Genomic DNA, 22,941 nt, shown 5'->3' on the forward strand with positions numbered 1-22,941 from the left:
AACCATTGTGTTCTGGTGTGTGAGGCGGCGTGGTAAGATGAGATATACCATTTGTTGAAAGAAAATTGTCAAGTGAACGGTATTCACCACCATTATCAGAATATAAAGTGACAATTTTGTGTTTAAATCGGTTTTCAACTAGTGCTTTGAAACACACAAAGACATCATGCACATGGGATTTTCTTTTAAGTGGATCAAACCAAATGTATCGTGTATAATGGTCAACAAAAATAACATAATATTTGTAACCATCAACAGAATAAACAGGAGAGGTCCAAACATAAGAAAATATTATTTCTAGAGGGTTCAATGATTGTAAGGTAGAAGCTAAGAAAGGGAGTTTATGACTTTTATTTTTGGAGCATGCATTAAAATGTACCTGAGACAATAATGAACTAGACAACGGCAAGGAAAATTTAGAAACAATATTTCTCATGATAGGTAAGGATGGATGACCTAATCTGGAGTGCTACTCAGATGAGGTAGTTTTGGTAGTGGAAAAAGCAAGTAAAGGTGAAGATGAACTAGAGGACGGTGAAGTTGGCCACTCATATACACCATCCTTAGGCTTACCCGTCAATAGAGTTGCTCCCGTGTTTAGATCCTTCACCTGAAAAGTAGAGGGAGAAAATTCAACAGAAACATCATTATTGGTACATAATTGATAAATTGAAATCAAATTCTTTTTCATGGAGGGAACACAAAGAACATTTTGTAAAGATAATAAGCGATAAAGAGTGGATATTGAAGTGGAACCAGTATGTGTTATAGAGAGGGATGATCCATCTCCTATCATGATATCATCAGATCCTGGATACGGGCTATGTAGTGAGAGATTACTCAAATCAGAAGTAACATGGTGGGATGCCCGACTGTCCAAAAGCCACGTAGGAGTTGTGTCATGGCTAAGTGTTGTATGATTTGCTCGTGGTTGCCAAGGTGTTGAAAGCCGATATCCCAGCTAACTGAGACTGCTGATTAGTAACAAGTTGATACATTGGACATTGCTTAGCAATGTGTCCTTGAGTACCACATGCTTGGCAACGACCCAAATAAGGTTTAGGTTGACGCGGGTCATGAGGAGAAAAGGTAGTGGCAGAATTTTGTTGGGAGGAATTGTTGTTGGACGGACGCCGATTTGAACGATTGGAATTATTGTTGTTCCGGAAGGCGGTTGGATTCGCTGTTGCTGGAAGTATCTGCGAACTAGACTCAACAGTTTGAAGAAACACTTCTTTATTTAAGAGTTTTTTATGAAGCTCAGCAAATGAAATTGTAGTATCACGGGCATTAATGGCATCAACTACAGATTTGTACTCAGTACCAAGTCCGTCAAGAACATGATCAATGAGGTCTTCATCATCAATGGGTTTACCTAGCAAAGCAAGTTCATCACTTCGGGTTTTAATAGCCTGCATGTATTCACTAATAGATTTTGTGCCCTTCGTTAGCTGTTTCAATTGCTCCTTTAATTGTCTTATGTGACAACGAGAGACTTTTGCAAAGGTACTAGCAAGAAGTTGCCATTCTGTGAGAGAGGTGGTGGCACGGGAAATTAGTGGTTGTAAAGGAGTGGATATAGCACCAAGAATAGCACTAAAAATGAGACGATCTTGACGTTTCCATTTTGTATAAGAAGGATTTGGTGATGTAACACAGTCAGTGGTCATGGTGGCTGTAGGGGAAATATGAGTGTCATCAACGTGGTGATGAAGATCATATCCTTCAAGAAGGGATGTGATCTGAAGACTCCAAGAGAGGTAGTTTGTGTAACTTGGTTATATTTGAGAAATTAATTATAAGAAGAGGATTTTGAGGATCTTGTGTGGTGGGAATGATAGCAGGAGGATCATCTGTAGTTGTAGTTGGAGGGGAAGATGGGTTTTCCAAAGCCATGAAGAAGATAAAAAAAAATTACCCAATAGGATCAAGCTCTTGATACCATGTTACGAGATATAAACAACTTGTATATTTCATTAATAAGGAACAAGTATATATACACAATTATATCACAAAAGTAGGAAATAGCTAGGCAAAGAGAAATTATAGAAACCACTACACAAGACTAGAAAACAATATTAGACTAAGTTCATAAATATAATATTATTCTCTAATATTTTATTTTCGATTCAATTTTATGTATCTATAACCCCATCTATAACGACCCAATTGTCTATTTATTTGCTTTCAAACATTTGTTATATATATAGTAACGAGTATCTTATCCGTGTGATGCACATAACAATTATGATATTGTAAATTAAGGGAGAAAAATTAGAATAATGAAAAATCTCTGTAAATGTAACAAAAATTATAATTAAATATTATATTACAATTTTAAAAATGTTTGATGAACATTAAATTCTATTTTTAGTCCTCGACTATTGTGGTATTGCCACATTTAGTCTTACTCTTTTAATTTTGTCATATTACATTCTCGACTTTAATTTGATTTCTTTATTGGTAGTGCAATAATGGACAACTGTGGTGATTTTTTTTCAGCAAGAAAATTCTTTGACTATCTGCAAACTCGAAATGTAGTCTCTTGGACTACATTGATGGCTGCTTACTTGCAGAGTGAGTGCTTTGAGGAAGCACTCAAAATGTTCCCACAAATGGATATGCCGGGTGTTTTGCCAAATGAATACACTTTTGCGGTGCTGCTGAATGCTTGTGCTAGTCTAGCAGCACTTGGGTATGGAAATTCATTACATGCATGTGTTGAGAAGATGGGATATAAGGATCACAGTATTGTTGGGAATGCTTTGATCAATATGTACTCAAAAGTGTGGCCTCATTGAAGCTACTCGTACATTGTTTTCAAATATGGTTTACCGAGATACAGTAACTTAGAATTTGATAATATCTGGTTTATCGCATCATGGTTCTAAGAAAGGGAAAACAAGTTGAGATAGTCCCTGACCATCCGCGAGTGGAGGAAGTCTAATAAAAAGATGAATTTTAATATGTATTTGAGACAAATTATTAAATTACATTATTAACCTTATTCGTAACGGTAGATTAACGGAAATTTTAATGGAGGATCAATAGTGGCAATCAAATTAAAGTCGAGAATGTAATATGGCAAAATTAAAAGAGTAGGACTAAATGTAGCAATGTCACAATAGTCGAGGACTAAAAATGGAATTTACTCGATCATATCCTTATACACATACAATGTTTGATGTGGAATTTATTTAGGTGATTTCTTTATCACAAATCAAAATATTCAAAACAACTCTTAAACTAGCAACATGCAATTGTTCGTGGTTGAATACTATTCTTTTCAAGAAGATAACTACGTGAAAAAGTGATTATTACTCTAGTTAATTGTCATTGTATAAAAGACGATTAGACAGAATTGTCGTCTTTAAAATTTGAAAGGCAGTTTGAAGTGTGAGGAACTCCTCCACATATGTACACATCATACTTCAATCATTATTCCATGGACCATAGTTTACACATTTGTGTGAACCATAAATAAAAAGTACATTTTTAATATATTAAAAGTACATTATTTGTATACATAAAGTACATTATTTGAAAGTACATAATTTTTATATATTATCAAATAATGTATACTCATTACATAAATAATATACTATTAGTATATTAAAAATGTATATTGCATTCATGGTCCACACAGTTATGCATGTGGATCATGGTTCACACAATAATTTGCCATTAATTATTTGGATCTACAGGTATTATTTGCACCACTTTTTCTCAGTTGTTATACCATGGATCAAGGTTCATATTATATTGTGAACCTGATCCACAAATTATGTGTATGGAGTTAACATATTCTATATATGCAGTTAACAATTGTTGCACCTGTAAACAAATTGAAGTCACATAACATGATAATTACAAACACATAACATTCCTCTCAAAAAACAAAAAAAAAACAAAAAAAAAAACACATAACATGATAACTACAAACACATAAATTGTTAACTGCATGTACAAAATATGTTAACTGCAAACACATAAGATGTTGGTTAACATGTGTCTGCAGTTAACATATTATATACATACCAGTTAACAGTTTATGTGTCTATAGTCATCATGTTATGTCTGTAATTATCATGTGATTTGCCTTCAATTTGTTTACATGTACAGAAATGGATAACCCCAATAGCCGAAGAAAAAAGATTTGTTGGTCCCGGTAGGGTCGAAAGAGAGTCTAGAGAGGGGGGGGGGGGGGGGTGAATAGACTATAATCGATTTTTCAAAGTTACTCCTTTCGAAGTGATGCACCACGAAATAAAGGTTTCGACTTAGTTATACTTTGCACACTTTTGTTGGGGGCTCTTAACGTTTGGTCGCTATGATATGCAATGCATGAAATGTAAAGAGCAGTATTTAAAGAGATATGGAGAGAGAGATTTTTATAGTGGTTCGGCTGTTAACAAAGCTTACTCCACTCTTCTTTCGCAACTCATGAAAGGGTTTGCATTATCACTCCTAGTACAAACTACTCCAAGCGGGCTTCCTTGATCACTAAGCCGGAAAACTACTTGATAGGTTTTTCAACTCCTCAAGTTTACTCCGCCTCTATCAACATCTTCCTAAGAGTTGAGTGTTGGAAAGATGATGTTGTGTATCTCCAACAGGTTGAAGCATTGTCTTGATATCTGGATGAATCTTCACGTGAAAAGATGCAAGACTTCTTTAACTTTTGTGAAGTGTGGATGATGGATGAGCCTTTTGAAAACTTCACAAGAACACTGGTTATGAAAAGGTTTAAGAGATGAAACTGTTTGAAGAGCTTTTCTTTGGATAGCAATAGTTGAATAACCAGCACCTTCTTCAATGGTGAAGAGAGGTATTTATAGGAGGAAAAACTTCATCCGTTGGAGGGAGATGAGGATTTCAAACCTATTAACTAGTGTGTATTGACCAGTGGGCATAGAGCATTTAATTCCCTTGTACTGTGTAGCCGTTGGTGTCAAAAGCATTATGGCTTTTGTCCTTATTCTCTGACAAGATGGTACAAGTTTTTAGTTGCTCCTTGTCTTTTGTGAAAATCATTCCTAGGGCACCTTTTTTCCCGAATGATTGCCCATATATGAGTCATAGACAACATTCTTATGGAAGATGATCCTTTTATAGCGGGAACCCAATGGGATTATTTTAGGAAAATTCCAAATTTCAGCAATACGCATTCTCAACGCGTCGAGCCTCTAATTTGGCACGATTTGTAGCTACTGGATATTCTCGACGCGTCGAGCTGCGGGCTCGATGCGTCGAAGCTTTGATGCTTCAACTTCTTCCTCTTTTTGATCCAGTCGTGCTTGAAAATCTCCCCCTTACTTTTACACTTAACCTGTAATTGTGAAAAAATACTACCAAACACCGTAAGACATTCAAAACAAGTGTAAAACCATGTCCTAATGAGAAAACAAGGGAAACACGTATTAAATAGGCACGAGTAAAGAACTTAGTTACTGAGATTATTCAAAATAGCTATAAAAACATGCACAAATGTAATAACATCATATTTGCTGCCAGTTTTATTGAGTAGCATGACTCTTTCATTTGCAAACTTTCGAGCATGCTCAAGATAGTACTTCTATTTTGCTAGTGAATCAGTCAGAATTTTATCCATTTCTTTCTTTTGTTCAGCCATTTCAGATGAAGAGAATGTGATCTCCACTCTGTCGGAGTGCTCTCTTATCTTGACAACTTTCCCATTGGTCAGCTTTCATGCTTCTCTCAAGTATTGCTCCCTACGAGCAGCATATCTTTCGGATGCCTCGTCTATCTTCTCTTTTCCTTTTCCTTGACTCATATCTGCAATAAAAAACACTAAGACAAACTAGAATTCAATAAGAGATTAGTGTGAGCTTCTCATATGAGGAATGAGGTCTTTTTATAGTGGAGAAAAGACGTTATTTTACGTGAAGATCTCTCCAAGATATTTTCACCACTTTTCGAGATTTTCTCCTTTTCTGTATTTATTTCTTTCAAGATTTTCTTTTAGTATCTTTCAGGAATCTTCTGCGAATATTTCAGTTCATAAGAAAAGATAGACGTTACGGATTTGATCTTCCGACTATGCCATTTCAATCATCCCAAGTTCGTCCCGTAGGGATGAGAATCTGTTCTCATTTAATGGCTTTGTGAGGATATTTGCCAATTGATCATCAGTGTTGATGTATTCAAGCAGTATATCTTTCTTTTCAACGTGAACCCGGATAAAGTGATATTTGATATCAATGTGCTTGGTACAAGAATGTAACACCGGATTTGTGTTATAGCAATAGCACTTGTGTTATCACAATTGATGCGCACCTCTCATGCTATTATCCCATAATCCTTAAGTTATTGCATCATCCACAATATTTGTGCACAACAACTTCCAACTGCTATGTATTCAGCTTCAGCAGTGCTGGTAGCAATTGAGTTTTGTTTCTTGCTAAACCATGATACGAGTCTTCCCACTAGGAACTGACAGGTTTCAGAGGTACTCTTTCGGTCGATTCTGCACCCAGCAAAGTCTGCATCGGAGTAATCAATTAGGTTGAAAGACCCTTCTCTCGGGTACCAAAGACTGACACTTTGGATTCCCTTAAGATATCTTAGGATCTTTCTTTCCGCGCTTAAGTGGCTTTCTTTCGGTTTAGCTTGAAATCGTGCACATACCCCAACCGCGAAAGAAATGTCAGGTCTACTCGCTGTAAGGTATAAGAGAGATCCAATAATCCCTCTATATTTTGTTTGATCCACATCTTTCCCTTCATTATCAATCTCCATTCTCAAGGATGTGTTCGTTGGAATTTTGACGAATGATTTTCCGTCAATTCCAAACTTTCGGATCAAATCTTTCGTATACTTCGCCCGATTAATGAAAATTCCATCTGAACATTGTTTGACTTGTAGTCCAAGGAAGTAGTTTAATTCTCCCATCATGCTCATTTTCCTTGCATGAGCTTAGAGAATTTTTCACACATGTCAGGATTTGTGCAACCAAAGATGATGTCATCTACATAGATTTAAACAAGTATGTGTTCACCATCTTTAATACGAAAGAGAGTTTTGTCAACAACTCCTTTCGTAAAGCCACAATTAATCAGGAAGTACGAAAGTGTGTCATACCAAGCTCGAGGAGCTTGTTTTAAGCTATATAATGCTTTCTTTAAGTGATAGACTTGATCACTTTCATGGTTAATCACGAATCCTGGGATTGTTCCACATAGACTTCTTCTTTAAGAATCCCATTTAGAAACGCACTTTTTACATTCCTTTGGAACACCTTAAAGTTCTTGTAGGCTGCATATGCTAGAAAGATTCGTATGGCTTCTAATCTTGCTACGGGAGCGAAAGTTTCATCAAAATCAATCCCTTCTTCTTGACAATAGCCTTTGGCAACAAGCTGAGCTTTGTTCCTAACAATTATGCCATCTTCACTCATCTTGTTTCAAAAGACCCATTTTGTTCCTATGACATTTTGATGAGTGGGTCTGGGAACAACTTCCCACACATTGTTTCTCTCAAATTGGTGAAATTCTTCTTGCATGGCTGTTACCCAATCTGGATCACTCAAGGCATCATCAATAGATTTCGGTTCCATTTGTGATAGGAAACATGTCATCATATTTTCGTGAACTGATGCACGAGTTCTTACACCTTCTTGAATATTTCCAATGACTTGATCAGGAGGATGATCTCTCAACCATCTTAAGTCAGGTTCGAAAGATGTTGATTGTGCCTGTATATTCATCTCAGGGATGTAGGGCAACTCTACATAGATCATTGGTTCGATTTGAGCTTGTGGTGTAGGTGTAGTTTCTCTGATAGTTGTTTCGTGCTGAGACCTTGTTTCCGTTTCGGAAGGCTTAGATTGATATCTTTGATGGGAAGGTAATAAATCTTCATGATCTGAATCATCTTCGCACATATGACTTGGTTCAGCTTGCATGATTAAATTCTTTATGTCGATTGATTCATGATTTTGTGGAGTCTTTTCAGCATTTTCATCAAATTTGAAGTGAATGGATTCCTCAATAACCATAGTTCTTTTGCTTAGAAATCTAAATGCTTTACTTACGGAGGAGTATCCCATGAATAACCCTTCGTCAGCTCTTTCATCGAAAGCTCTTGGATAGCTCTTCCCGTTGTTGTGAACAAAGCACATGTAGCCAAAGATGTGAAAGTAACTAACAACGGGTTTCTTACCTTTCCATAATTCATATGGAGTTAGATCATGAGCTTTGTTGATGAGAGTTCGGTTTTGGGTGTAGCATGCAATATTGATGGCTTCGGCCCATAAGCGTTTTGGCATTCCTAAGTGTGCTATCATGGTTCGTGCAGCTTCCTTCAAGGTTCTGTTTCTTCTTTCGGCTACTCCGTTTTGTTGAGGAGTGCGTGCGGGCCGAAAGTTGATGAAAAATGTCATTTTGTCCACAGAAGTCCTTGATGACCTTGTTTACGAACTCTGTCCCCTGATCTGACTTGATTATTACTATACTGAGCTCCCTTTCAATTTGTAATTGCCTTAGTAGTACTGGCAATACCTTCTCAGTTTCATTCTTCTTTCTCAGAAATAGTGTCCAAGTATATCTCGTGTAGTCATGTACTTTCGTCCACTCAGACTTGCAGGATCAACTGGACCAAACAAGTCCACGTGTAGAAGACTTAAAGGTCGAGAATTTGTGTCTGAGGATTTTGACTTGAATGAAGCTTTAATTTGTTTTCCTTTTTGACATGCATCACAAATTCTGTCTTTGACATAGGTTGCTTTCGGTAAACCTTCCACAAGATCTTTCTTTGATAGCTTGTTGATGGTCTTGAGATTCAGATGACTCATCTTGTTGTGTCATTCCAAGCTCAAATCTGCATTAGTATTGGCAACAAGACAAACGTTAGTTTTACAAAGTTCCCAAGCAACTACATACATGTTTTTCTTTCGTTTTGCCGTGAGAACAATGTCACCATATCCAATGCTGATGAATTTGCACTCGTCTTTGAAGAATTCTACTTTATAGCCTTTGTCACAGAATTGACTGGTGCTAAGAAAATTGAACTTGAGTCCTTCAACGTGTGAGACATCCCGAATGATTACTTCATTTCTAATGATGTCTCCAGTTCCTTTCGTTTTTCCACTTGATTCTCCACCAAAGATTACTTTTGGTCCATCAACTTCCTTGTAATTGCACAAATTTGATTTGTCTCCGGTCATATGTCTTGAGCTTCCACTATCGACATACCATATGACTTGTCTTCCCTGAAATCAAAAATTATGTAACATTAGGTACCCCTTCGGTTTTGGGTCCTTGAGGGTTAGTAGACAATTTTGGGATCCACATGACCCTAGAGTTGGCATAACTCATCATTGGTCCTTTGTACCCATAAAATACTCGATAAGCATAATAAATTTTAGCAAAGTTTTTGGCTTTGTATCGACTTTGAAAATAGTCACCAGGTGGATTGCGATACTACTTATAATAGTTGGTTTGTTTTTGCCTGTGAATCTTTTCAAATTCTGCTTTTGATAAAGGTTCGGGATAAACAAGCCAATCTTCTTCAGATGGTCCACTCCATCCGATGCCCGTCATTGGTCTTCTAAGTGACCTCTTGGCATGTCTGTTTCGTTCATCATTTGGATTCCTTTGTAAGGGATTCTTTCGTTAATGTGTAGAACGATTTTGCCTTTGATTTACATTCGGATTCACCCTCGTTTGGTCATTCCTTGTAGGCTGACCTTTTTGATAGTATAGACTAGGTCTATTATCTTTGCGGTCCATTCCTTTTGACATTTGTATTATGCCTAGGATTGCCTTTCAATTATTTTCCATTCGGAGGTTCCACAACTCGTTGTACAGCCTTTCCTTTTGGTTGGCTTGTTGGTTGTAGTGTACTACCATTGTGAATCTTTGTCATAGGCTCAGACATTTGGGTAGGGCCTTGAACAAATACAGACTTAAAACTTTCATGTGAGTAATTTTATGTAGGTTTGTTCAATAAGATATGTGATGAGGAGCTGGGGTCATAACCAATTCCGGTTCTTTCCCTTGACGGTTTTGATCTATTCACTAATCGATCCATTAGATTGGATGAGTTATTGAATGAATCAAGAACCTCCCGCAGATATTGCTCCCGTAACTCTCTTTTTGTACACTGCTCCTTAAGAAGGAGAACCTGCTTCTCGAGCTGTTCTTTCACGATGGCTAGCTTAATGTTATAGATTCTAACATGCCTTAGCTCATCATAGCTGATCAATAGCCGAGAGTTCTCCTCTTTTAATTTGGAGTATGTGTTTTTAATTAATTTGAAATCCATCATCATCTCAAAGATAGTTTCATTTAGATTTCCTTCATTTTCAGAGCTGGTTTCTATTTGAGTAGACAAAGAAGTTTGAGAGTTTACCTCATCATCATTTGCCATTAGACATAGACCATCTACTTTTTCTTCCTGACTGAAGAGGCATAGAAGTCCTTTCTCATCTCCCGAACTCTCACTCTCTAAACTTGAGCTTGAGGTGCTCGTTTCGGGTTGGACTTCTTCAGCTGGTTCATTCACCACCATAGCTTTCCTTCTTTTCTCATGTCGAGAATTGGTTGATTCTAGTTTTCCGCTTCTCTTGCTGGATTCAACAGCATCTTTCGGTGAGCTTGTGCTAGGATCCTGGTCCTGGTATTAGCGGACCATGGGGTGAGGACAATTTGCTTTGAAATGTTCTTGCTTTCGACAATTGTAGCATAGCACTTGTGCATCCACCGTTTCTTGTTTTGAAGACTGAGGAGATCTTTCATATTACCTTCGGTTGAAGGAGTTCGGTGATCTTTGATGATCTTGAAAGTTGTTCTTCCTTATGAACCTTTTCATCTTTCACACAAAGAAGGCAAACTGTTCATCAGATAAAAATTTAGTAGGGTTAGAGTTTGACCTGTTTGATGTTGAAGGTTGTTGACTTGCAACCAAGGCGATATTCCTTGTTTCAGATTCTTTGAGCTCATGCTCGAACTCATAGGCCTAGAGATCACTAAAGATTTTACTCGTGTTGGTAGTCTTCATGTCTCGGTGATCTCTCATGGCTGCCACCTTCATCTCCCATGACTTTGGAAGTCCTCAGAGTATCTTTAGGTTCTTTTCCTTCTCGGTTGCCTCCTTTCCTAGATCCAAAATTTCTCCCATAAGTTTCGTGAATCTGAATTCCATGTCTGCGATGGTTTCGTTTGGTAGCATTTTGAATTCCTCAAACTTCTTCATGGCAACAGTAAGCTTGTTGTCCTTTTCTTGTTCGTCTCCTTCGCCTAAACTCATGAGAGTATCCCAGATTTCCTTCGCTGTCTTACATTTCTGTACTCTCGGAAACAGTGAGTCATATAGTGATTTATATAGAATATCTCGTGCAACATTGTTGAGATTTGCTCTTATCTTTCATCTGAAGTGAGCTGAGACTTAGGCTTTGGAATCATGACTTCTGGATCTGCTCCTTGAGCAGCTGCTTGTGCATTTACCATCATTACAACGATAGGACCTTCTTCTATGACTTCCCACATTTCATCATGAATGGCCGAGAGATGGGCTTGCATCCTGACTTTCCAGTCATCAAACTTAAAGAGATTAAAGGCAAGAGGCCTAGAACGATTAGCATGATCTCTTTCCATTTCCTTTTTAAGAAAATAAGTGCAAAGACGAAAAAGCAATTTAGCTTATATAAATTTTGCAAAAGCTAAGGGATCTACCAGGTAGTAAAACAAAACGTTTACCGTACAAGGTAACCGCTTTGATACCACTTGTTGGTCCCGGTAGGGTCGAAAGAGAGTCTAGAGGGGGGGGGGGGGGGGAGGTGAATAGACTCTAATCAATTTTTCAAAGTTACTCATTTTGGAGTGATGCACAGCGGAATAAAGGTTTCGACATAGTTATACTTTGCACACTTTTGTTGGGAGCTCTTAACGTTTGGTCGATATGATATGCAATGCAAGAAAGGTAAAGAGCAGTATTTAAAAAGATATGGAGAGAGAGATTTTTATAGTGGTTCGGCTGTTAACAAAGCCTACTCCACTCATCTTTCACAACTAGTGAAAGGGTTTGCACTATCACTCCTAGTACAAACTAGTTCAAGCTGACTTCCTTGATCACTAAGCCGGACAGCCACTTGATAGGTTTTTCAACTCCTCGAGTTTACTTCGCCTCTATCAACTTCTTCCTAACAGTTGAGTGTTGGAAAGATGATGTTGTGTTTCTCCAACAGGTTGAAGCCTTGTCTTGATATCTGGATGAATCTTCACGTGAAAAGATGCAAGATTTCTTTAACTTTTGTGAAGTGTGGATGATGGATGAGCCTTTTGAAAACTTCACAAGAACACTCGTTATGAAAAGGTTTAAGAGATGAAACTGTTTGAAGAGCTTTTCTTTGGATAGCAATAGTTGAATAACCAGCACCTTCTTCAATGGTGAAGAGAGGTATGTATAGTTGGAAAAAATTCATCCGTTAGAGGGAGATGAGGATTTCTAACCTATTAACTAGTGTGTATTGACCAGTGGGCATAGAGCATTTAATGCACTTGATCTGTGTAGCCGTTGGTGTCAAAAGCATTATGGTTTTTGTCCTTGTTTTCTGACAAGATGGTATAAGTCTTTTAATGCTCCTTGTCTTTTGTGAAAATCATTCCTAGGTCACCTTTTGTCCCGAATGATTGCCCATCTATGAGTCATAGACAACATTCTTATTGCTTCACTTAATGAAGGTTGTCCTCACAAGTTTGACTTAAACTTGTTTTCTCAGAGAAGTTCTTTAAATTAAAAGATATGATTTTCCTTATCTCTTGACCTTTCACTTAGACGAGAGATCATCTTTGTCAAATGATGCTTATCCGAGAGTTGGTCATTTCATCTTTCGTTTGCAACAATCTTTCGTCCGACTTGGTGTCTTCAAGTCTTCAGCTAGACCTATTATGCTAGCCTCAACAAAGATTCGTACACTAGATTGTGTGAATCATTTGTTGAGTTACAACAGCTTTCATTCGTTTGTGACACAAGTTCTAACTACGAAAGAAAAATAGGGGTCTACAATCCTAGTGAGTTTGGTATCATCAAAATCTAATTACACTTGTTCCTAACAAGATTCATATGAGAAAATGTAACACCCCGTGTTACGGCCCTCAATCCCGGATTAATTATTAAATTAATCCCATCAATAATAATTAAATATGATTTAATTCGGTTAGGTTTCCTTTAATTAATTAATAAAGGTCCACCATGAACCGTGGACCCTTGCCTAAATTAGAGTCCTAAGCCTATTAGGAATAAAGAAAGTAAACCCTTTACTATTCAGATTCTAATTAGGAATCCTAGACCTAGTTATCTATTAGGAATAAAGGAAGTAAGCCTTTTACTATTCAGACTACGATTAGGATTCCCTTTAATTAATTAATTAATATGGCCCACTATGGACCATGGACCCTTATCCCTAAACCCAATCCTTAGTTCCAAAAGGAATAGAATTAGCAAGCCTATAATATTAGTTCCTAACCAGGACTCCTAAATATATAAATAGGGGACTTAAGAGACACCTAGAACCCCCCACCACAATAAACGTTCCACCACCCCAAAGTGCTCCAAGAATCCCCTTAGAAGAAATCAAGAAAGCAAGAAAGCTTAAAGAAAGACCCTTCATAGCCAAGGAATTAATTAAGGCTAAGAGGTAACCCATGTCTCAACAAAACCTATTTTCATAGCTATGATTTCCCCTTAGGGTTTCCCCCGTATGATTGTGAATGGCGAATTACTATGTTTATTATTGATGTTGATTTAATGATTCCATGGGGAATCTTGATAATCTTGATATTGGGAGTTTCTTGATAATTGTGATGTTCTTGATGATTAATTGGGATTCTTGATGATTATGTGGTGTCCTTGATGATTATGATGTTCTTGATGATTAATTGGCATCCTCGATGTTCATGTGTTATTCTTACCGAATCTTACAATTAGAAGATGAATCGTATTCTTGTTGATATAAAAGTGATTAGAACCCTAGGTTGTATCGTATGATCTTATTCTTGGATTGTCGGGTGGGAATTCGCATGTTTGGGTGTTGATTATGTTTAGAAAAGCATGGTAGATTATGTGCCGTACGGTTCTCGTATTTGATCCGTTAATTGTCTACGTGTTGTCATTAACTGCGTTGTAAAGTGTCTAAGCATGGTTTCGGGTTCCACAACGGTTCCCGGGACGAAAAGTGGTGAAAAGAGTCAGTGGGGGGTAGGTGGGGGTAGGGGACCCGCCACCTACCCGTGGCGTTCTCGGGCAGCCCGGCAGCGGGCAGCCGGCGGGCGGGCAGCTGCCCGCCGGGCACCCGCTGCCCGGAACAGTGGCAGCCGGCGGGCAGCCGGCGGGTGGACCACCACCCACCGGCTACCCGCTGGAATTTGTCCCAACTCGGGACCCCGGCTTCCCCGTTTGATGTTTCCCCGATCCCCGTGGTGTCCCAACGGACCCCGCTGGTCGTGCCTATGTCTAGTTTGATGTTTCGGGTACCGTTCGTAGGTTTATGAGTCTATTATATTGCATGCTAGTTGAATTGGTATCCCGTTGACCTAGGTGGAAGAAGTATGAACCCCTTAGGACTATTCTTAGTACGTGATGGATCACGCATAAGGTTATTACACGCTTTATCCCCCTTCCCAATGTGTAATGTGGGTTGCATGTGCTTGCTGTGTGTTATGTGTGCGTGTTACCCCAATTCGGTTGCGATCGGATTGGTTATCCTGAGCTGCGGTTCAGAAGCCGGCTATAGTCAGATGGGAATTCCTGGCTGTAGTCGGATGACGGTATCCTGGGCTGCGGTCCAGAAGCTGGTTGTAGTCAGATGGGAATTCCTGGCTGCAATCAGGTGACATCTTTCCTGAGCTGCGGTTCAGAGGCTGGCTGTAGTCAGATGGGAATTCCTGGCTACAGTCAGATAACACACTCTCTTGGGCTGCGGTCCACTGTTTGGTTGCGATCAAACATTATGATGAGCTGCGGTTCATCGGTCGGTTGCGATCGACCCCTCCGTGTTGCGATACGGGGCAGGGTGCTGCGGGGCCGTGTCAGAGCTATATGCGCTGACCCTCATGTATGGGCATGCGATTGGTCCTGTGGCGCCAACAAAGTGTGCTATGTGTTGTGATATGGATGAGTTGTGATTATGAGTGCCTTGGGGGAATGTGACTGTGGGATTTATGTTGGGGATTGTTTATGTTGGGTTGTGATTATTGATGCTCTGCCTTATCTGCCTTATCTGTTGTGAACTGTATATGCTCGTTATAACTGTTGCTTGTGTCTGGCCTTATCTGTCGAGTCATTCCCGGTTTTAAAGCTAGAGTTCGTAGGATATATCTTCATGCTCAAAATGGTTTTCGTATATCTATATATATCTCTATATGTATTGTATTTCAACGCGTTGGAGTGGGTTACCAGCATCTCTCGCTGAACAGATATATTTGGCTTTCAGGCACAGAAGATTAAGTCACTGGAGTGCGCTAGAACTTAGAAGTAGATAGTTTCCCTTTTGGCCTGCGTGCCACGTTTACGTACTTACGCTTTGAGGATATTAGTTAGTTAGCCTGTGCACTTGGGTTCTCTAGCCCAGGTGTGGCATAGCACCCCGAACGCTTGTATTTATATCTTGGGATTTAATAAGATTCTACCTTTATTATAAGTTTTAAATGTCTTGAAAATCTGGGGTGTTACAGAAAACATAAGTAAATGGGCCTCCACTTGAGCCTCCAAAGATAAGGGTACATGAACAGCCATTTGATCTCCATCAAAATCTGCATTGAACCCCTTATAAACTAATGGACATAAATAGATATCAAGACCCTCCACTGAAACGGGCTGGAATGCCTGTATGCCTAATCTATGCAGAGTGGGCGCTCTATTTAGCAATACAGGATGCCCCTGCATAACTTCTTGAAGTATTTCCCATACAATCGGTTCTTTTTCTCGAATTTTACTTTAGCAACCCCTATGTTCGAAGCAAGATGTTGTCTAATTAGACCGCGAATTACAAATGTCTGGAAAAGCTCTATTGCTATTTCGCAACTGCAGTTTAAGAATCTGAAGGTTATTTTTGAACCAGGGTCCACAATGCCAGATAGACACTGGTGCATTGTATAATTTGCCATTATTTCTTTACATGATTTAATTTCATTTTTTGACCTCCATTTATAGGTTGTAGTCCACTTTTAGTCATTTTTATCAGAAACTTCTCACTTGGTCTTAGTACTATTGTGGCATGACTATTTTTGGTCATTCGTCAACAAAATCGATAAAATGTTATTAAATACAAGGACACTTCGATCTTTTTTATACAATGTAGATTGACCTGCTAAATTTTTTATGTTTATTTTTTTGAAAAAATTCATAACTGATGCCCGAAATGACTTTGTGTTTAACGATATTTAAACTGTTTTATTGATAGAGGACAAAAATGATCATACTGTTAGGAACCATGTATTAGGATTTTGATGATACCAATGTAATGTAGAAAGTAGACCCCTAACTCTTTCGTTTTTATTGTATCGCTACTTTCGTTTTAGACGAAAGTTGCCATAACTCATATGTAATTCGTGTTAAGCTAGAACAAACACACGAAAGGAGTTATGAATAGAAGATAGGCTGATCAAGACGAAAGAAGACTCCACAGCAACGAAAGAAGGAGTTGTCATTAAGAAGACAGTTCTTTTCAACAAGTATTCTTCTTCTCATCAACGAGAAGAATGTTCTACCTGTCTGATGTGACAACATCCTAGGACAATAAGGACCTCAACTCATGGCACACGCTACCCGAAGAGCATTTAATGAAGTTGTACTATCTCTGGAGCTAAAAGACAAAAGTCATCAGATCCTCCATACCTTCAACGGCTACATAGTACAAACCCATTAATGAAGCATTAAATGCATGAGGCTCCATGGTCCTTGTCCAACAGATAAAAGGTTTAAAAATTCATTTCCCTCCAACGGATGAATTTTCATCACCTATATAAACCAACCTTCATCAACTAAGAAGGTGCTGGTTCATTTTATCACACTACTCACTCTCTTGCAAAAAGCTCTTAAAAGTGAACAAATCTCAAAGCTTTTTGTGAACCAGCTAGTTAAGGTGTTAAGGCATTTGAAGTAGATCATCCATCACTGCCCTACATCTTGTAAGAAGTCTTGCACATTTGAAGCAATCATCCCACACCTACAAGACTTCACAGTTGGAGGAATCAAGAAATACTTTCTCACCAACCTCAACTTAGAAGAAGAAGTTGATAGAGGCGGAGTAAACTCTCGGAGTTGAAAAACCTTCAAAGGCTGTCCGGCTTAGTGATCAAGGAAGTCTTTGTGTTTTTGTACTAAAGAAGTGATAGTGCAATCCTTCCAGCAGTTGTGGAAGAAGAGTGGAAGTAGGCAAAGTTTGGCCGAACCACTATAAAATCTCGTCTCGCTCCTCTCTTTACTTACTGCTTTAGTTTACTGCTTGCATATCATCCTTTTCATCACTTATCTCATCTTCTCATCAAACTCGTGCAACCCTCTCTTAATAATCTTTCCGCTGTGCTTATCCTACTCAAAAGTGTTGTCAAGGTTTTTCTGTTAAAGAATTTAAAGAAAAACGAGAGTCTATTCACCCCCCCCCCCCTCTAGACTCACCATACAATCTATCGGGACCAACAAGTGGTATCAGAGCCGAATACCTTGAACGGTGAAGGCTTTTTGCGTTTTACTGCTTGGTAGATCCACCTTTGATTTTTTTTGGGATCTTCCGAGTTGCACGATTTTTTTAAAAAATGGAAAAGGAACATGCACAAAATCGCTCTAGACAGCTTGCTTTTAGTCTTGCCAAGTTTGATGACTGGAAATTAAGAATGCAGGCTCTTCTGTGCTCTATTCATGATGAAATGTGGGACGTCATAACTACTGGACCTATCACAGTGATGATGGCAAATGCACAGGCTGCTGCTCAAGGACCAGATGCTCCACAAATAATACCAAAGCCGAAAGAGCAGTATAACTCGGAAGAAAGAACAAGAGCAAACCTGGACAATGTGGCAAGGAACATTCTTTACAACTCTCTAGATGATTCACTCTTCCCCAGAGTCAGAAAATGTAAAAATGCTATGGAAGTATGGAAAGTTCTAATGGACTTGGGAGAAGGAGATGAACAAGAAAAGGACAACAAACTGACAATAGCCATGAAGAAGTTCGAAGACTTTAAGATGCAACCAAACGAGACGATCATGGAGATGGAGTTAAGATTCACAAGACTAATGGGAGACTTATCAGACCTTGGAAAAGAACTCATCGAAAAGGAGATGAATCTAAAAATTCTTCGTGGATTGCCGAAGTCATGGGAAATGAAGGTCATCGCGATGAGAGATAATCGTGACATGAAAACAACACCCACAGCCAAAATCTTCAGTGATCTCAAAGCATATGAGTTTGAACATGAACCGAAAGATGCTGAGGAACCAGAAACGAGAAATATTGCCCTCGTAGCAAATCAGGCGACGTCAACCCCTAACAGGTCGAAATCTAACTCTTGTGATTTTTTAACTGACGAACAATATGCCCTATTTGTCAGGAAGATGAAAAGATTCATGAGAAAGAACAACTTTCAAGATCCACAACCGTCAAGCCACCGAAAGAGGCATGAAAGCTTTCCTCAGGCCTCAAAGACCGAAACCACTGATTCACAGCTGTTGTGCTACAACTGCCGAAAGCCAGGGCACTTCAAAGCAAACTGCCCTTATCCAATGGTTAGCAAATATCAAGATGGCAACAATATCACAAGCTCCTCAAGGGAATCTGGAGAAAAGCACAAGAAAAGTGATAAACCAGAATCATCAAATTCCAAGAGTGAGGGAAGAAGAAAAGCAATGGTGGTTGCCGAAAACACTGAAAAAGCTATACCCGAAAGTAGTACCTCAAGCTCAAGCTCAGAAGACGAAAGCAGTGATGAGGAGAAAGGACTACTATGCCTCTACAGCCAAGAATCAGAGGATCTATGCCTCATGGCAGATGAAGAAGAGGTAAACTCTCAATCTTCTTCTTGCTTTTCAGCCGAATCAAGTTCTTTAGTGAGTCAAACCTCCAGTGAATCTGTCACTGAAATGATGAGGAGGTTTAAGTTAATAAATAGCACTTACTCCAAGCTAAAAGAGGAGAAATCTCGGCTCATGACTAGCCATAATGAATTAGAGCAAGTTCGCATTGAGAACAAAATGCTGATCATTGCTAAGGAGCAGCTCGAGAAAAATGTTCTCGCTCTTAAGGAGCAGTGCACAGCAAAAGAAAAGAGAGAGCAAGAATTGCTTGAAGTATTGGACAAGTTTAACAAGTCATCCAACTTAATGGACAGAATGTTAAACGAATCCAGACTGCCCGGAGAGAAAACCGGAATTGGTTTTAACTCCAGCTCCTCTTCACAAGTCGAAACGAACAAATCCACGAATGCATACTCACATGAGAGTCTTGCAACCATATTTGTTCAAGGACCAACCCAGCTGCCCGAGCCTATGATGGTACATAACAATGTCACAGCACCACAATCAACAAGCCAACCAAAAGGAAAGTCTGTACAACGAATTGTGGAAACAGGAAAGAGAAAACCTAGTAAAGGCAATCCTAGACAAATATGTGTCAAAAGGAATGGACCAAATGGCAGTGGAAAAAGTCCACACCAAAAATTGAGTCAGCCTAACTGGAATTCTCGATCCTATAAAAAGACAAATGTTAACCAGAGGCAATTTCGTCCAAAGAGTTCTGCTCAGGAAATCTCAAAGAACGGACAACCTGAAAGGATCCTCAGAAGATCTGGGTATGGGAATGGAAGGACTGGGCCTTCAGAAGAAGATTGGTTTGTTTACCCGGAACTCCTCTCGAGGAAAGCTCTTAAGATAACACATCGACGTAAACAAACCAATTATCGTTGGCATTATGAAAATCCTCCACCAAAAGAACAACAAAGGAAGTATAAGGACAAAATCTTTGCCAGTGTTTATTTCGATTATCGCACCTCCAACGGATACAAAGGACCAAGGATGAGTCATGTGCACTCTAGGTTAATGTGGGTTCCAAAATTGACTACTAACCCCCAAGGACCCGAAACTAAGTGGGTACCTAAAAATACATGATCTTTGATGCAGGAGAAACAGGTCATATGGTATGTAGACAGTGGATGCTCAAGACATATGACTGGTGACAAAACAATTTTGAGCAACTTCAAAGAAATAAATGGACCCAAAGTCATCTTTGGAGGAGAAACAAGTGGCCAAACTCGAGGAAAAGGAGATATCATCAAGAAAGGAATAATCATACAAGATGTCTCTTATGTAGAAGGACTTAAATTCAACCTTCTAAGCACAAGTCAGTTCTGCGATAAAGGATACAAAGTAGAATTCCTTAAAGAAGAGTGCAAAATCATAAACACGAAGGATGGCAGGACAGCACTTACAGGCCAACGAAAGAAGAACATGTATGTAATTTCATTAAATTCTTCTAATACTAACATTTGTCTTGTAGCTAAGAGCAATGCAGATCTCAATCAAGAATGGCACAACAAGCTAAACCACTTGAACATGAAGACAATAAATAAGCTTGCAAAAAGGAATCTTGTGAGAGGCTTACCCGAAACATCTTACACGAAAGATAGGTTATGTGATGCCTGCCAAAAGGGAAAACAGCTGAGATCGTCCTTCAAGTCAAAAGATGTAGACACAAGTTCTCGATCTCTAAGCCTTCTGCACATGGATCTTTTTGGACCAATAGATCCAGCAAGTATAAGCGGAAGAAAGTACACCCTTGTGGTAGTAGATGACTTTTCAAGATATACATGGGTTCTTTTCTTGAAAAAGAAGAATGAAACAGAAACGGCTCTGCCAAATCTTCTGAAGCAACTTCAAACAGAAAAGGAAGTCAAAATAACAAGAATCAGATCGGATCAAGGAACCGAATTTGTCAACAAAGTGATAAAGGATTTCTGTGCTCAAAATGGAATATTTCATCAACTCTCGGCAGCACGAACGCCTCAGCAAAACGGAGTAGCCGAAAGAAGAAATAGAACTCTAAAAGAAGCAGCACGAACAATGATCTCACACTCAGGTCTACCAAAGAGATTTTGGGCTGAAGCCATAAACACCGCATGCTATACACAGAACAGATCCTTAATCAACAAGTCTCACAACAAAACACCATATGAGCTATGGAAAGGTAAGACTCCAAATATTGGATATTTTCATGTTTTTGGTTGCAGGTGTTTTATTCACAACAATGGCAAAAGCTATCTTAAAGCATTTGACGAAAGAGCTGACGAAGGATTATTCATGGGATATTCATCCATAAGCAAAGCATTCAGAGTTCTGAACAAGCGAACAATGATTATCGAAGAATCCATCCACGTCAAATTTGATGAGCAATCTGAGAAAAACCCTTCTGGATACAAGATACCTGCTATCCCAGCTCAAAATACCCAGAAATCCGTAGACGAAGACATCTCAGACGAAGAAGACTTACTTTCGTCCTACATGAAGTATCAGCCGAAAGTACCAGAACCCGAAATGTCATCTGAACAAGCAAATGGAAATCAACCTATCAATCCTTCTAGCAACGCACCATCTGAACCAATGATCTACATAGACCTCCCCTATATCCCAGAGATGGATACTCAGCCTTCTCAAGATGTCTTTGAGCCAGATCTTAGATGGTTGAAAGATCATCCACCAGATCAAGTTATTGGAGATGTTCAAGAAGGTGTTAGAACAAGAGCGTCATTACACGAAAGTATGATGGCATGCTTCTTATCCCAAATAGAGCCGAAATCTGTAGATGAAGCTTTATGTGATCCTGACTGGGTAATAGCTATGCAAGAAGAACTTCATCATTTTGAACGAAATGAAGTATGGGAACTAGTACCAAGACCATCACATCAAAATGTCATTGGAACTAAATGGGTTTTTAGAAACAAAATGAGTGAAGATGGACTCATTGTTAGGAACAAAGCTCGCCTTGTGGCTAAAGGATATTGTCAGGAGGAAGGTATTGATTTTGATGAGACCTTCGCCCCCGTAGCCAGATTGGAAGCTATACGAATATTCTTAGCTTTTGCAGCTTACAAAAATTTCAAAGTCTATCAAATGGATGTCAAAAGCGCCTTCCTGAATGGACTTCTTGAAGAAGAAGTATATGTTGAACAACCTCCTGGTTTTGCTATCAACAATGACCTTGAAAAGGTGTACCACCTTAAGAAAGCACTCTACGGTTTGAAACAAGCTCCACGAGCTTGGTATGATACACTATCATGTTTTCTAATCAATCGTGGCTTCACGAAAGGAGTGGTTGACAAAACACTCTTTCGTATAAAGGATAATGATCATATCCTACTGGTACAAATATATGTTGACGATATTATCTTTGGAAGCACGAATCCAGATCTATGTGAAAAATTCTCCAATCTCATGAAAGGAAAATTTGAAATGAGTATGATTGGAGAACTGAATTATTTTCTAGGCTTACAAGTCAAACAATGTCCTGATGGGATATTTATAAACCAAGCCAAATACACAAAAGATCTGATCCGAAAGTTTGGCATTGATGGAAAAAGTTCCGTCAAAATACCTATGAGTACATCCCTTAGGATGGACATTGACAATGAAGGAAAGGAAGTTGATCAGAAAAATTTTCGTGGTATTATTGGCTCTCTTCTATACCTAACAGCAAGTAGACCCGATATCTCGTTTGCTGTTGGTGTATGCGCTCGCTTTCAGGCTAAACCGAAAGAAAGTCACCTGAGTGCGACTAAAAGGATATTGCGATATCTTAAGGGCACACAAAATGTCGGCCTCTGGTATCCGAAAGAAGGATCATTTGATCTGATAGGATACTCAGATGCAGACTTCGCAGGTTGTCGAATCGATCGAAAAAGTACCTCGGGAACATGTCAGTTCCTAGGAGGAAGAC

The 22,941-nt window shown here is 38.9% G+C and overlaps 2 protein-coding genes across 2 annotated transcripts; both read right to left on the reverse strand.

Moving 5' to 3' along the window:
* Window positions 1-5,707: 5,707 nt before the first annotated feature.
* Window positions 5,708-6,759, reverse strand: LOC109178656 (uncharacterized mitochondrial protein AtMg00810-like). The gene is made up of 2 exons (XM_019328193.1): window positions 6,363-6,759; window positions 5,708-5,796 (listed from the first exon to the last, which is right to left on the reverse strand). The coding sequence occupies exons 1-2, from the start codon at window positions 6,757-6,759 to the stop codon at window positions 5,708-5,710; spliced, it is 486 nt and encodes a 161-aa protein (XP_019183738.1).
* A 4,314-nt stretch (window positions 6,760-11,073) lies between these two features.
* On the reverse strand, window positions 11,074-11,615 carry LOC109178657. The gene is made up of 2 exons (XM_019328194.1): window positions 11,427-11,615; window positions 11,074-11,304 (listed from the first exon to the last, which is right to left on the reverse strand). The coding sequence occupies exons 1-2, from the start codon at window positions 11,613-11,615 to the stop codon at window positions 11,074-11,076; spliced, it is 420 nt and encodes a 139-aa protein (XP_019183739.1).
* Window positions 11,616-22,941: the final 11,326 nt, after the last annotated feature.

Source organism: Ipomoea nil, unplaced genomic scaffold (assembly GCF_001879475.1).
Source record: "Ipomoea nil cultivar Tokyo-kokei standard unplaced genomic scaffold, Asagao_1.1 scaffold0865, whole genome shotgun sequence".
Lineage (NCBI taxonomy): Eukaryota > Viridiplantae > Streptophyta > Magnoliopsida > Solanales > Convolvulaceae > Ipomoea > Ipomoea nil.

Coding starts and splice junctions, on each gene's coding strand:
- LOC109178656 (XM_019328193.1), bottom strand. CDS start 6,759: ATGGAGATTGATAATGAAGGGAAAGATGTGGATCAAACAAAATATAGA. Junction 5,797..6,362: donor TGAATACATAGCAGTTGGAA/GTTGTTGTGCAC, acceptor TTTTTATTGCAG/ATATGAGTCAAGGAAAAGGA.
- LOC109178657 (XM_019328194.1), bottom strand. CDS start 11,615: ATGGAAAGAGATCATGCTAATCGTTCTAGGCCTCTTGCCTTTAATCTC. Junction 11,305..11,426: donor CTCAAGGAGCAGATCCAGAA/GTCATGATTCCA, acceptor CCGAGAGTACAG/AAATGTAAGACAGCGAAGGA.